The sequence below is a fragment of the Oncorhynchus kisutch genome, linkage group LG5 (assembly GCF_002021735.2).
Source record: "Oncorhynchus kisutch isolate 150728-3 linkage group LG5, Okis_V2, whole genome shotgun sequence".
NCBI classification, from domain to species: domain Eukaryota; kingdom Metazoa; phylum Chordata; class Actinopteri; order Salmoniformes; family Salmonidae; genus Oncorhynchus; species Oncorhynchus kisutch.
The window spans coordinates 14,764,341-14,777,772 of record NC_034178.2 but is presented as its reverse complement, the minus strand read 5'-3'; the positions used below and the strand labels follow the sequence as shown (position 1 = coordinate 14,777,772).

The window sequence follows — 13,432 nt, the reverse complement described above, 5'->3', positions numbered from 1 at the left end:
ATGCTGAGTAATTGTTGGCTGCTTTTCCTTCACTCTGCGGCCCAACTCATCCTAAGCAATCTCAATTGGATTGTGGAGGCCAGGTCATCTGATCATCATTGTCCTGTTGGAAAAACAAATGATAGTCCCACTAAGGGCAAACCAGATGGTATGGTGTATCGCTGCAGAATGCTGTGGTAGCCATGCAGGTTAAGTATGCCTTGAACTCTTAACTAAATCACAGACCTTGTCACCAGCAAAGCACCATCACATCACCACCTCCATTCTTCACGGTGGGAACCATATATGCAGAGATCATCCGTTCACCTACTCTGGGTCACAAAGACACGGCAGTTGCAACCAAAAATCTCTGTCCTTTGGTCTGATGAGTCCAAATTTGATTTCCACCAGTCCATTGCTTGAGTTTCTTGGCCCAAGCAAGTCTCTTCTTCTTATTGGTGTCTTTTAGTAGTGGTTTCTTTGCAGCAATTCAACCACAAAGGCCTGATTAACTATTCTAAGGAGACAGCGTGAATGTTGAGATGTGTCTGTTACTTGAACTCTCTGAAGCATTTATTTGGGCTGCAATCTGATGTGCCGTTAACTCTAATGAACATATCCTCTGCAGCATAGGTAACTCTGGGTCTTCCTTTCCTGTGGCGGTCCTCATGAGAGCCAATTTCATCATAGCACTTGATGGTTTTTGCAACTATACTTGAAGGAACTTTCAACGTTCTTGACATTTTCTGGATTGACTGACCTTCATGTCTTCAAGTAATGATGGACTGTCATTTCTCTTTGCTTATTTGAGCTCTTCTTGCTGTAATATGGACTTGGTCTTCTACCAAATTGGGCTATCTTCTGTATACTACCCTTACCTTGTCACAACACATCTGATTGGCTCAAATGCATTAAGAAGGAAAGAAATTCCACAAATTAACTTAACAAGTCACACCTGTTAATTTAAATGCATTCCAGGTGACTGTCATAAAGATTGTTGAAAGAATGCCAAGAGTGTGTACAGCTGTCGTCAAGGCAAAGGGTGGCTACTTTGAAGAATCTAAAATGATTTGTTTAACACTTTGTTTGGTTAATACATGATTCCACATGTGTTATTTCATAGTTTTGATGTATTCACTATTATTGTACAATGTCAAAAATATAGAAAAACCTTTGAATGAGAATATGTGCCCAAACCTTTGACTGGTGCTGTGCATATGTACATAGTGTGTATTCAAACTTTTTCCACGTTTTGTTACTTTATTCCCAAATCGATTTTTGATCTAATTCTCATTTCTGGAAAAGGTTTAAAATAAAGGTTAAAATCCAAGTCATGTGACATGATTAACAAAAACAGGGCAGTGGTCATATAGAATGTTTGCACTTGAGAACAATACTGATGTGATGAATTGGTAGCCTTATCTAGAAGAAAAAGAAACGCACACCTATTTAGCCGAGGTGCTGGCTAGCGGAGTAGAAAACCTGAAAATAAAAGAGAGCCGCACACTCTATAAGCTCAGATGCAAAAATGTCATTACCAACGTTTCGACAGCCAAGCTGTCTTCATCAGGGTTTAATCACAAACACTGCGGGATGACTCGTTTATGTAGTGTCAAAAGACACAGGTGTCTGTAATCATGGCCAAGAGTGGCCTAATATCATTGGTTAATTATCAAATATTAAAATGGCATACAAAGAACAGCGTACAAACAACAAATGGATAGCATACGATCATAAATTCATTTGACTACACAAGCTTACAAACATTACAATGGCAAAGTCACAAGAATGGCTTCAGATCAAAGTCTACGTTGAGACCGAAGGGAGCAAGGGTCTTTAAGTTAAAGATCCAGGCAGCCTCTCGTTTTAAAAATAAATTATCAAGGTCACCCCCTCTCCTAGGGAGGGTGACATGTTCGATGCCAATATAACGCAGAGACGAAATCGAGTGGCCTGCCTCCAAGATGTGGGCCGCAACTGGGTAAGTAAAGTTTTTACACTTAATGGTGCTACGATGCTCTGAGATACGTACTTTTAATTCGCGCTTTGTTTTACCCACAAGGACAAGTTATAAGATAAATAACTGCCTTAGTGGAGCACGTAATAACACCTTTGATTGGGATCGATTTCCCTGTTTGTGGGTGTTTTGAAGGATCTACATTTATAAGTGCCATTGCATTGAGCACAGCCATTACATTAGTAATTTCCATCCAGTAGGGGCGCAAATAGACGTTGTTCAGGAATATCTTGGTGGTAAATCAGAGTGTACCAATTGGTCTCTGAGATTTCTACCCACTATTCAAAGCGTTCTGAACAAATTAAGGGAATTGTTCACAAACATTGGCACATTCTAAAATCCGATGATAGTCTCAGTAATGTGTTTTCGGACCTTCCCTTGGGCAGAAATCTCAGAGACCAATTGGTACACTCTGATTTACCACCCCATGATATTCCTGAACAATGTATATTTGCGCACCTATTGGATGGACATTACAAATGTAATGGCTGTGCTCAATGCAATGGCACTTATAAATGTAGATCCTTCAAACACCCACAAACAGGGAAATCGATCCCAATCAAAGGTGTTATTACGTGCTCCACTAAGGCAGTTATTTATCTTATAACTTGTCCTTGTGGTAAAAATTATGTGGGTAAAACAAAGCGCAAATTAAAAGTACGTATCTCTGAGCATCGGAGCACCATTAGGTGTAAAAACTTTACTTACCCAGTTGCGGCCCACTTCTTGGATCACCGGGCACCCCGCTATCATCCAGAAGGCGAAGTCAGTACAAGGTGGTACCGAGAGACTGAAAAACAGCTTCTCTCTCAAGGCCATCAGACAGTTAAATACTGTTAGAATACTGGCACTTTAGAGGCTGCTGCCCTATATACATAGACATGGAATCACTGGCCACTTTAATAATGGAACACTAGTCACTTTAATAATGTTTACATATTTTGCATTACTCATCTCATATGTATATACTGTATTCTATCCTATTCTACTGTATCTTAGTCTATGCCGCTCTGACATTGCTCACCCAAATATTTATTTTATTCTTAATTCCATTCCTTTACTTTAGATTTGTGTGTATTGTTGTGAAATTGTTAGATATTACTGCACTGTTAGCTAGAAACACAAGCATTTCGCTACACTCGCAATAACATCTGCAAAACACATGTATGTGACAAATACAAGTGGATTTGATTTGATTTTCAGTTTATTTTTTTATACATTTGCAAAAATGTCTCAACTCAGGTACAAGGTATTGTGTGTAGATTGATGAGGAGAAAAAAAACAATTTAATACATTTTAGAAAAAGGCTGTAACGTAACATTTGGAAAAAGTCAAGGGGTCTGAATCCTTCACGAATGCAGGAATGCATACAAGTATGTGTAATACATAATGTTTAAGTAGTGCACTATAAAGCGAAAAGGGTTCCATTTTGGATGTAGCTACTGTTTCATTGTGACATGAAACCTGTGCAGCCCTCATAGTCTGCTGGTTTAATGCGTTTGCCCTAACTACATAGAAACTGCAAGGTGTGCAACATCAAGGTGCCGTCCCTCTTATGCATACTCTAGTGCACAATGGCACAAAACATAAGCCTCCAAGGACACAGTAGACAGGAAATTATGCTAGGTATGTTTTTTTTGTTTTAGTCATGACAGCAGTTTTTTGTATTTCAACATTTCCTTGTGGCTGAGTTACTTAAGTTATCCTTCAAAGGACGAGTTGTAAGATGTTCTATAAAAATCTGTAAACAATGGTTCAAACTAAAATATTGCAATAAACTGAAACAGTTAAGAGAGGCCTGTAGCTTGGGAATGCTCGATTTGAAGCACCAGCTTGATTTGATTTTAAAAAACTACTTAACTACAGTAACAAAGTATTCCCATTACAAGGACAAGCGGTGATTTGTAATGGGAATACTTTGTTACTGTAGTTCAGTGTGCCAGTTTCAATGGAACATACATGACAATCAGTGCCTCTCAGAGAGAGTGTGTGAAAATGTGGTTCAGTCCCCTCAAATTCGGAAACCACTGTTTCCTGTATGACCCATTCACCACAGAGCTAGGGTCTTCCTCTTCACTACATACCCACTACAAATCAAATATGATATCCCTGTGGCTGTACGCTTAACCCAATTGTGTGTGTGGGCGTGTGTGTTCGTTCAGTATGCAAGGGGATATTGTTTTATATAGTATACTGCCCACAAAATCAAGAGTCCATTCTCCATAGTTTCCCAGAAGATCATATTACATCAGACTATAATTATTTGATAAACATTTATAAGATAACTCAAATCTTTATTTACACGCAATCAGATGCACAATTAGATGTGCACCTCATCATTTGAAGAGCTAGCTTTCATGTTTCCATCAAGAACTTGGTCTGTTTCTCCAGTCAGCTCTCAAGGGCCAATAAAGGCTCAACGCGTGTTACTTTTGTATGAGGATGTCTGATCTGAGGATGACCGTGATCAGTATCGTCCCATTCGGATTGGATACTGGACCCCCTGCTTCTTCCTGTGCCACCTGAGTGGAGCTTTGGGTTTGATGTTCATGTAGTCACTCTGGGAACACTCCACTCTCCTCAGTCTGAGCTGAGGATCAAATTCACAGAAAGAGGTGGAGAGTGAGTAGGTTGAGCTGTGTATATGTATGTAGTTGTGTACAACTGTCTCCATGCATCATTTATGTTTTCAATAAATAAAGTACCAGTCAAAAGTTTGGACACCTACTCATTCAATTGTTTTTCTTTATCTTCTACATTGATGTCTTCACTATTATTGTACAAACTATGAAATAACACATATGGAATCATGTACTAACCAAAGTAGCCACCCTTTGACTTGATGACAGCTTTGCACATGCTTGGCATTCTCTCAACCAGATTCATGCAGTAGTCACCTGGAATGCATTTCAATTAACAGGTGTGCCTTGTTAAAAGTTATTTTGTGGAATTTCTTTCCTGCGTTTGAGCGACTCAGTTGTGTTGTGACAAGGTAGGGGTGGTATACAGAAAATAGCCCTATTTGTAAAAAGACCAAGTCTATATTATGGCAAGAACAGCTCAAATAAGCAAAGCGAAATGACAGTCCATCATTACTTTAAGACAAGAAGGTCAGTCAATACGGAAAATGTCAATTACTTTGAAAGTTTCTTCAAGTGCAGTCGCAAAAACCATCAAGCGCTATGATGAAACTGGCTCTCATGAGGACCGCTACAGGAAAGGAAGACTCTGAGTTACCTCTGCTGCAGAGGGTAAGTTCATTAGAGTTAACTGCACCTCAGATTGCAGCCCAAATAAATGCTTCAGAGAGTTCAAGTAACAGACACATCTCAATATCTGTTCAGAGGAGACTGTGTGAATCAGGCCTTCATGGCCGAATTGCTGCAAAGAAACCACTACTAAAGGACACCAATAATAAGAAGATACTTGTTTGGGCCAAGAAACATGAGCAATGGACATTAGACCTTGGTCTGATTAGTCCAAATTTGACATTTTTAGTTCCAACCGGTGTGTATTTGTGAGATATAGAGTAGGTCAACGGATGATCTCCGCATGTGTGGTTCCAACTGTGAAGCACGGAGGAGGTGGTGTGAGGGTGCTTTGCTGGTGACACTGTCAGTGATTTATTTTGAATTCAAGGCACACTTAACCAGCATGGCTACCACAGACTTCTGCAGCGATACACCATCCCATCTGGTTTGCACTTAGTCCCACTATCATTTGTTTTTCAACAGGACAATGACCCAAAACACACCTCCAGGCTGTGTAAGGGCTATTTGACCAAGGAGAGTAATGGAGTGCTGCATCAGATGACCTGGCCTCCACAATCACCCAACCTTATCCTAACAGAGATGGTTTGGGATGAGTTGGACCGCAGAGTGAAGGAAAAGCAGCTGACAAGTGCTCAACCTATGTGGGAACTCCTTCAAGACTGGTGGAAAAGCATTCCAGGTGAAGCTGGTTGAGAGAATGCCAAGAGTGTGTAAAGCTGTCATCAAAGCAAAGAGTGGCTACTTTGAAGAATGTCAAATATAACATATTTTGATTTGTTTAAAACTTATTTTAGTTACTATATGATTCTTATTATCTCATAGTTTTGATGTTTTCACTATTATACTACAATGTTGAAAATAGTTTTAAAAAACCTGAATTGGTAGATGTCTCAACTTTTGACTGGTACTGTACACTTTATTGCATTGTTGGACCAAATAGTTAATTGTGCATTGAATTTATGCCAAGGCTTGAGAGATTACTTATGTGTTTTCATCACAGCACCTCATGGATGTCAGGCAAGTTACCCTCTCTTTGTGTAAAGGAAGCAAGATGTCACTCACCCAGATGACAAAGGCGATGACCGTGACAACCAGGCCATAGATGGTGGTGACCCAGAATCCCAGCACCCATGCCCAAACAGGGACACCATGCACTCTAGGGCCTACACATCCCACAGTCTTCCCTGCCTGGCACTGGTATGCTGACCAACCAACCAATCAGAGAGAGATGTGCGTTTTAAACTTCAAGGAGTAGTTTTACAGATCCAGATTAAGCCTACTCCTGGGGTACTTTAGTTTTTCCACTGAAAGTGCATTTTAAGTAAAATAAATATGCTTATCTAGGTCCAGTAAACTGGCCAGTTTGGTCTTTAAGCAAAAGTACATCATTAGAATATACACTGAGTGCACAAAACATTAGGAACGCCTTCCTAATATTGAGTTGCAAACCCTTTCGCCCTCAGAACAGCCTTCTCACAGTTGTATCAAGTTAATTGAATGACATTTGGGTGGTGAGCCATTCTTCATACACGCAGGAAACTGTTGAGCATGAAAAACGCAGCAGCGTTGCAGTTCTTGACACACTCAAACCGGTGGCACCTGCTACCATACTCCATTCAAAGGCACTTAAATCTTTGTGTTGCCCATTCACCCTCTGAATGGCAAATATGCACAATCTATATCTCAATTCCTTCTTTAACCTGTCTCCTCCCCTTCATCTACACTGATTGAAGTGGATTTATCAGGTGACATCAATAAGGGATCATACCATTCACCTGGTCAGTCTATGTCATGGAAGAGCAGGTGTTCCTAATGTTTTGTACACTCAGTGTATAGTCCTATAAATCAAGATATAGCATTTTGAACTACTGTGCATGCATGCATGCGTATTTGTGTGTGCTTGTATAGATCAGTTCCTTTTGAAGTAAACATACCTTCAACCAGGACCAAGGTCTGAGGCTCATCTGGTACTTTCTCAATGGGAGGTGGGTACATGGGGTACCCCTCACAGGTATAGACTCCAGCGCGCTCCGTGGTCATTCCAGAGAGGACAAAACTGACCGTATGGTCCTGTTCGTTCACCCTCAGCCCCAGACCCTCCCCAACAGGACTCACTGTCTCTGTGGAGTTGTGGTTGTGAGCACTGTCGTGAGTGTGGTTGCCAACCTCGACCAAGCCCAGGTATAGGTGGAATCTCATCTCCTCCTGGTCCTTGCCTGTCAGGTTGGGGCATCTGACCGATGCAATGCCGTTGACAGACACACGGACCACATAGAACGTTCTGAGCTTGTCTGGTGAGGGAAGGTCAAAAGTCAAATAGAGGCAGTCAGTTGTGCGCGTTATATCAGAGGGAAGTAGACAAGGACCCTGTTTTAATATTTCCCTCCTTCTTTCCTTGAAGAAATTACTGATCTGACACAGCAAGATTTGGTGAGTGCAATGAGGTGTAAACCTAGCCTTGGTGCCAGTCTATTTCAGCTCTCTTGCCAAGTCCTTATGGAATTGTCATGCCAAACAGATTACTGTGAGACCAGACTTTTCAGCTTGACAATGTCAGCATCTGAGTCATTGTCAACAGATCTGGGACCAGGCTAGTAGAAACCCACTCTGGTTACAAGTATTTTTAGCGAGCGTTCCACTCCTGTCCAAATTGCTTGTCTCTTTGATCTTGAACACACACACATAAACAGCTATGTACAGTGCCTTGCAAAAGTATTCATCCCCCTTGGCGTTTTTCCTATCTGGTTGCATTACAATCTGTAATTTAAATGGATTTTTATTTGGATTTCATGCAATGGACATACACAAAATAGTCCAAATTGGTGAAGTGAAATTTTAAAAAGGACTTGTTTAAAAAAATTCAAAAAAATTATAAAAGTGGTGCGTATATATGTATTCACCCCCTTTGCTATGAAGCCCCTAAATAAGATCTGGTGAAACCAATTACCTTCAGAAGTCAAACACTTCGTTAAATAAAGTACACCTGTTTGCAATCTAAGTGTCACATGATCTGAGTATATATACACCTCTTCTGAAAGGACCCAGTGTTTGCAACACCACTAAGCAAGGGGCACCACCAAGCAAGCGGCAGCATGAAGACCAATGAGCTTTCCAAACAGGTCAGGGACAAAGTTGAGGAGAAGTACAGATCAGGGTTGGGTTATAAAAAAATATCCGAAACTTTGAACATCCCACAGAGCAACATTAATTTCATTATTAAAAAATAGAAAGAATATGGCACCACAGCAAACCTGCCAAGAGAGGGCCGCCCACCAAAACTCATGGACCAGGCAAGGAGGGCATTAATTAGAGAGGCAACAAAGAGACCAAAGATAACCCTGAAGGAGCTGCAAAGCTCCACAGCGGAGACTGGAGTATCTGTCCATAGGATCACTTTAAGCCGTACACTCCACAGAGCTGGGCTTTATAGTAGAGTGGCCAAAAAAAAGCCATTGCTTATAGACAAAATAAGCAAATACGTATGGTGTTCGCCAAAAGGCATGTGGGAGACTCTCCAAACATATGGTAGAAGGTACTCTGGTCAGATGAGACTGATGATACTATCTTTTTGGCCATCAAGGAAAATGCTATGTCTGCCGCAAACCCAACACCTCTCATCACCCCGAGAACACCATCCCCACAGTGAAGCATGGTGGTGGCAGCATCATGCTGTGGGGATGTTTTTCATCGGCGGGGACTGGGAAACTGTTCAGAATTTAAGGAATGATTGAGGGTGCAAAATACAGGGAAATTCTTGAGGGAAACCTGTTTCAGTCTTCCAGAGATCTGAGACTGGGACTGAGGTTCACCTTCCAGCAGGACAATGAACCTAAGTATACTGCTAAAGCAACACTTAAGTGGTTTAAGGGGAAGCATTTAAATGTCTTGAAATGGCCTAGTCAAAGCCCAGACCTCAATCCAATTGAGAATCTGTGGTATGACTTAAAGATTGCTGTACACCAGTGGAAGCCATCCAACTTGAAGGAGCTGGAGCAGTTTCGCCTTGGAGAATGGGCAAAAATCCCAGTGGCTAGATGTGCAAAGCCTATAAAGACATACCCCACGAGACTTGCAGCTGTAATTGCTGTAAAGGTTGCTCTACAAAGTATTGCCTTTGGAGGGGTGAGTAGTTATGCACGCTCAAGTTCAGGTTTTTGTCTTATTTTTGGTTTGCTTCACAATAAAAAATATTTTGCATCTTCAAAGTGGTAGGCGTGTTGTGCAAATCAAATGATACAACCCCCCCCCCCGCAATTTTAATTCCAGGTTGTAAGGCAACAAAATAGGACAAATCCCAAGGGGGTGACTGTATTGCTATACTTGTGAGGACCTTTGGGGGACTAACAATTGATTCCCAAACCCTAACCCCAATTCTAAACCTAACCTTAATTCTAACCCAAACCCTGAACCTAACCCCTAAGCCTAAAATATCTTTTTAACAAGTGAGGACTTGTAAAAAATTATCTGAATTTTTGAGGACTTTTGGTACTCACAAGTATAGTAAAACGTGTGCACACACACTAGGGTTGCAGAGGGTCGGAAGCTTTCCAGTAAATTTCTGGTATTTTTCCGGAAATTGTCCTTGGGAAGTTGAGCCCTGGCATTTTGCTTAAATTCTTCTAAAAAGTTAGCTTAAAACAGTGAAACTTTTTGTGTGGGATACACATAAGGCAACTCTAGGTCTTGTGGCATATTTTGGTTAAACTATCCCCAATTCAGTGGAATTGCAACCCTCTGCACGCACAGTGCATTCTTCCATCACATGTGCAGTGCACTCTTTCACTCACACACACACACACACACACACACACACACACACACACACACACACACACACAGGAAATGGCTTCTGAGGCTTATACCTAGCCTTTTTACCCTCTCAAAATTGGACTATTCGTATGCATCATTTCACAGTATTTTAACCCACACATTGAACATGCTCCAAAACAAGTGTTGTGGCCTGAGATTCCAAAAAGAGAAGCAGTCTGTGTGGACGAGAACATGTGAGTCACTTAGTTGAATCCTTATCACCCCCACCCCTGCCGTTTCCTTTCTGCAAGTCCTATCACAACGAGGAAACAACAACTTCAATGCATTATATAAACCTGCTTATTCTATTCATAATATAGCTGCAGTCTAGATGTTGAAGCATATCCACATTTGTAATTGGGGTTTAACTGCACTCCTTTGAGTAATGTGCTGGAGGAATTCAAACCACTGCAACTAGCATCCCCACCTGATAAAACCATGCAGCTTGGCAAGCATTGAAATCTTAAATGATCTGCAACCCTTTGATTGGGCAACCTTTTGTTCTTGTTATCAGAATGTTCTGGTCGTGCTATGGATCATGCTTGAGGTGACATTTGTTGATACTGAGAATATAGATGAACGTTAATGACAAAGTCCAATGGTGAAACATTTAGACAAATGTAATAATTTTGAGCTGAAACGATTCCCTTTTCTACATACGTTACACCATCCTGGACTTGCCCGGATCTTTTTTCAATTTTTGTCCCATATCTCCCCCCAGCTTTTTGTTTTGTTGTTACATATACATTCTACACACATTTTACATACATGGCACTTTTTTTCACAATAGTTACATAGCAATAATAAAGTAATTTGTTATACATTACATCTGGATAGATGGTACTTATACATTATACATTGTGTTTTCAGTCATAACTATTGTAGAGCGTGAGCTTTTAAACAGGCTCATATCTTACCTTTACAGTTGTTTGAGCTTATCATGTTGGCAGCACTGGAGAGGGAGAGGAGGATCGTGGGTATCCAGTAAACGTTCATCTTAAAAGTTCTCAGTTTTGTCGTGAAACTGAAGCTCCCCTGATCTCCCTTTACAGTGCACAACAATCAGGGTAAATGTGACAATACACTATATGCCAAACAGAATGAGACAGTGACTGCTCTGCTCTACCTAAACATACCTAAACATACAACACATGCTCGTCACACGATGACAGCGTGCATCTCATAACATCCTTCCCTGTCACCTGTCACTGTGAACAACAATCTGGCCCTCGTCGACTGTAAGCAACTCTCTCTGCTGCACATCTAACAGGGTGACTGACTGCACAGACTCTTGAGTAAAAAAACATCCGCACTCTGTGGCAGTGCACTCTGAACTTCACAAAGTTTCTGCCCTCAACCGGTGTGTGACTTTTGATGCCCTTCGAATTTGATACTTCTCTGGGCTCGGAACCTCGTATCGCATTAGTCATATGTTTGATTTCCCACTCTTATCTGGGGACTGTCATATAGACTCGCTCCATATCATATTTCACTGCTTCTGGTAGAACTCGCAGAGACCCACCTGGGACACGGCACCAAGACTGTGTTAGCCTGCTGAGCTAGAGCATAATGCAAGTGTTCAAGTCTCAGGCAGAGTTACTCATCACGCGGTTGTTACATAGGCCTACCTAGCACCTGTCAGTGACAACCATCGCACAAACGGGGGTTTGGTCTGTGGTTGTGACTGTCTCCTGCAACAGTCAGTCAGGTAAACTAACAATGTTGCACTTATATTATCACAGACGTGTAATGCGCCAAATCGTATAACCATACACCACATTGTGGCAAATGTGTAGGCCAACATTTCCTGTTTTTTATTAGATTTTTGAGTACACTTTCCAGTGAGTGTCATTATCCAGAGTCACTTCACATCATACAGATAGATACCTTAATTAGAAATTGAGAGGCCTATAGTTTGTTTGGGGAGAGCAGAGAGATTTACTGGTCTCCTTTTAAATCTCACTGCAGCGATAGGCAAACATACACAAGTCAAATTTGATTTGTCACAGGCGCCGAATACAACAGGTGTAGACTTTACCCACACACACACCTACTGTAGCTCACCCCAGCCACTCTCTACATTTACATCTTTATAAAATAATAATCAAGTATGTGCCATTTAGCAGACACTTTTATCCAAAGAGAGCATCATGCTCTCCCGACTGGGCCCCACAGGACATGATTCATTATTACATTTGTCTGCAAAATATAGTCAACTCCGGACTAAAGAGAGGAGTCTTCTCAGAGTGACTACATGAACACCAAACCCAGAATTTCCCCCAGAACAAACACACACTCGCACGTGACTGTCAGTCATATCAAGGCTGAAGAGCTGCGGATGAGTCTTTCATGATCATCGTAACGGCTCTGCTACACTATAGCAACTGGGCGTCCGGCATTGAAAGGAATATTAATGGCAGGGTTTTTTTTGTAGTTTTTTTTGTAGGCACTAACTCATTCATGGTTCCCTATGGGAAAATGTATGGAGTCTTTGGGTAAATGCCGAAAAATAAGGTCTGTGGTAAACACAGGCTTAGGAGATCTTATACGTTTTGTTCTATGAGATAATCTTGGTCATTTTGAAGCACATACAGCACAAGGCTTTATAATTCATGATAACTGACTGATATCTCGTAGAACAAAACATATAAAAATCTCCTAAGCTTGTGTTAACCTCAGACCTTTATGCGGAATATGTTCCAAGTGGCAACCTATTCCCTATAGTGCTCACCCTGGGCGAAAGTAGTGCACTATAAAGAGAAAAGGTTTCCATTTGGAACATAGTCACTATTACTTTGTGACACACAACCTGTACAGCCCTCGTAGTCTGCTGCAGTGTTTGCCCTAAACTACATAGAAACTGCAAGGTGTGCAACATTAAGGAGCAGTGCCTCTTGTGCATACAAAAGTGCACAATTGCACACAAAAAACAACCTCCAAGGGAACCTTAAACAGGAAATGATGCTAGGTGTTTTTTAATATTTTTTGTCATTGCAGCAGTTTTTTTTCACGATCGTTTCCTTATCCGCCGAGTTACACAAGTTAACACAGTGTACTCCTTAGTTAAAAATAGAGAGATGTACCTTGCATCAAGGTCATGTCCTAAAGCACAAGCAGGGATTTGTAATTCAGTTTCAATGTAGGATAGTCACTTATTTTGACCCATTCATGACAATCACAGTGGCTCTCAGCGAGAGAATGGGATGTAAGTCCCCTCGTATTTGGAAACCACTGTTTCACGTGAGACCCATTCACCAGGGTCTTCCTCTAGCTACGCCACACGCGCACTACATATCACCGAGGGTGTCCCTGTGTCTATAAGCTTAACCTGTGTGTGTGTGTGTGTGCATTGACT

At 41.3% G+C, this 13,432-nt stretch overlaps 1 protein-coding gene across 1 annotated transcript; it reads right to left on the bottom strand.

The window, feature by feature from the left end:
• Positions 1–3,281: 3,281 nt before the first annotated feature.
• Positions 3,282–11,788, bottom strand: LOC109890696 (T-cell-specific surface glycoprotein CD28-like). Its single transcript, XM_020482683.2, has 4 exons — positions 10,995–11,788; positions 7,203–7,559; positions 6,331–6,470; positions 3,282–4,586 (listed from the first exon to the last, which is right to left on the bottom strand). Exons 1-4 carry the CDS (start codon positions 11,071–11,073, stop codon positions 4,464–4,466), a joined length of 699 nt encoding a protein of 232 aa, XP_020338272.1. The 5' UTR covers positions 11,074–11,788; the 3' UTR covers positions 3,282–4,463.
• Positions 11,789–13,432: the final 1,644 nt, after the last annotated feature.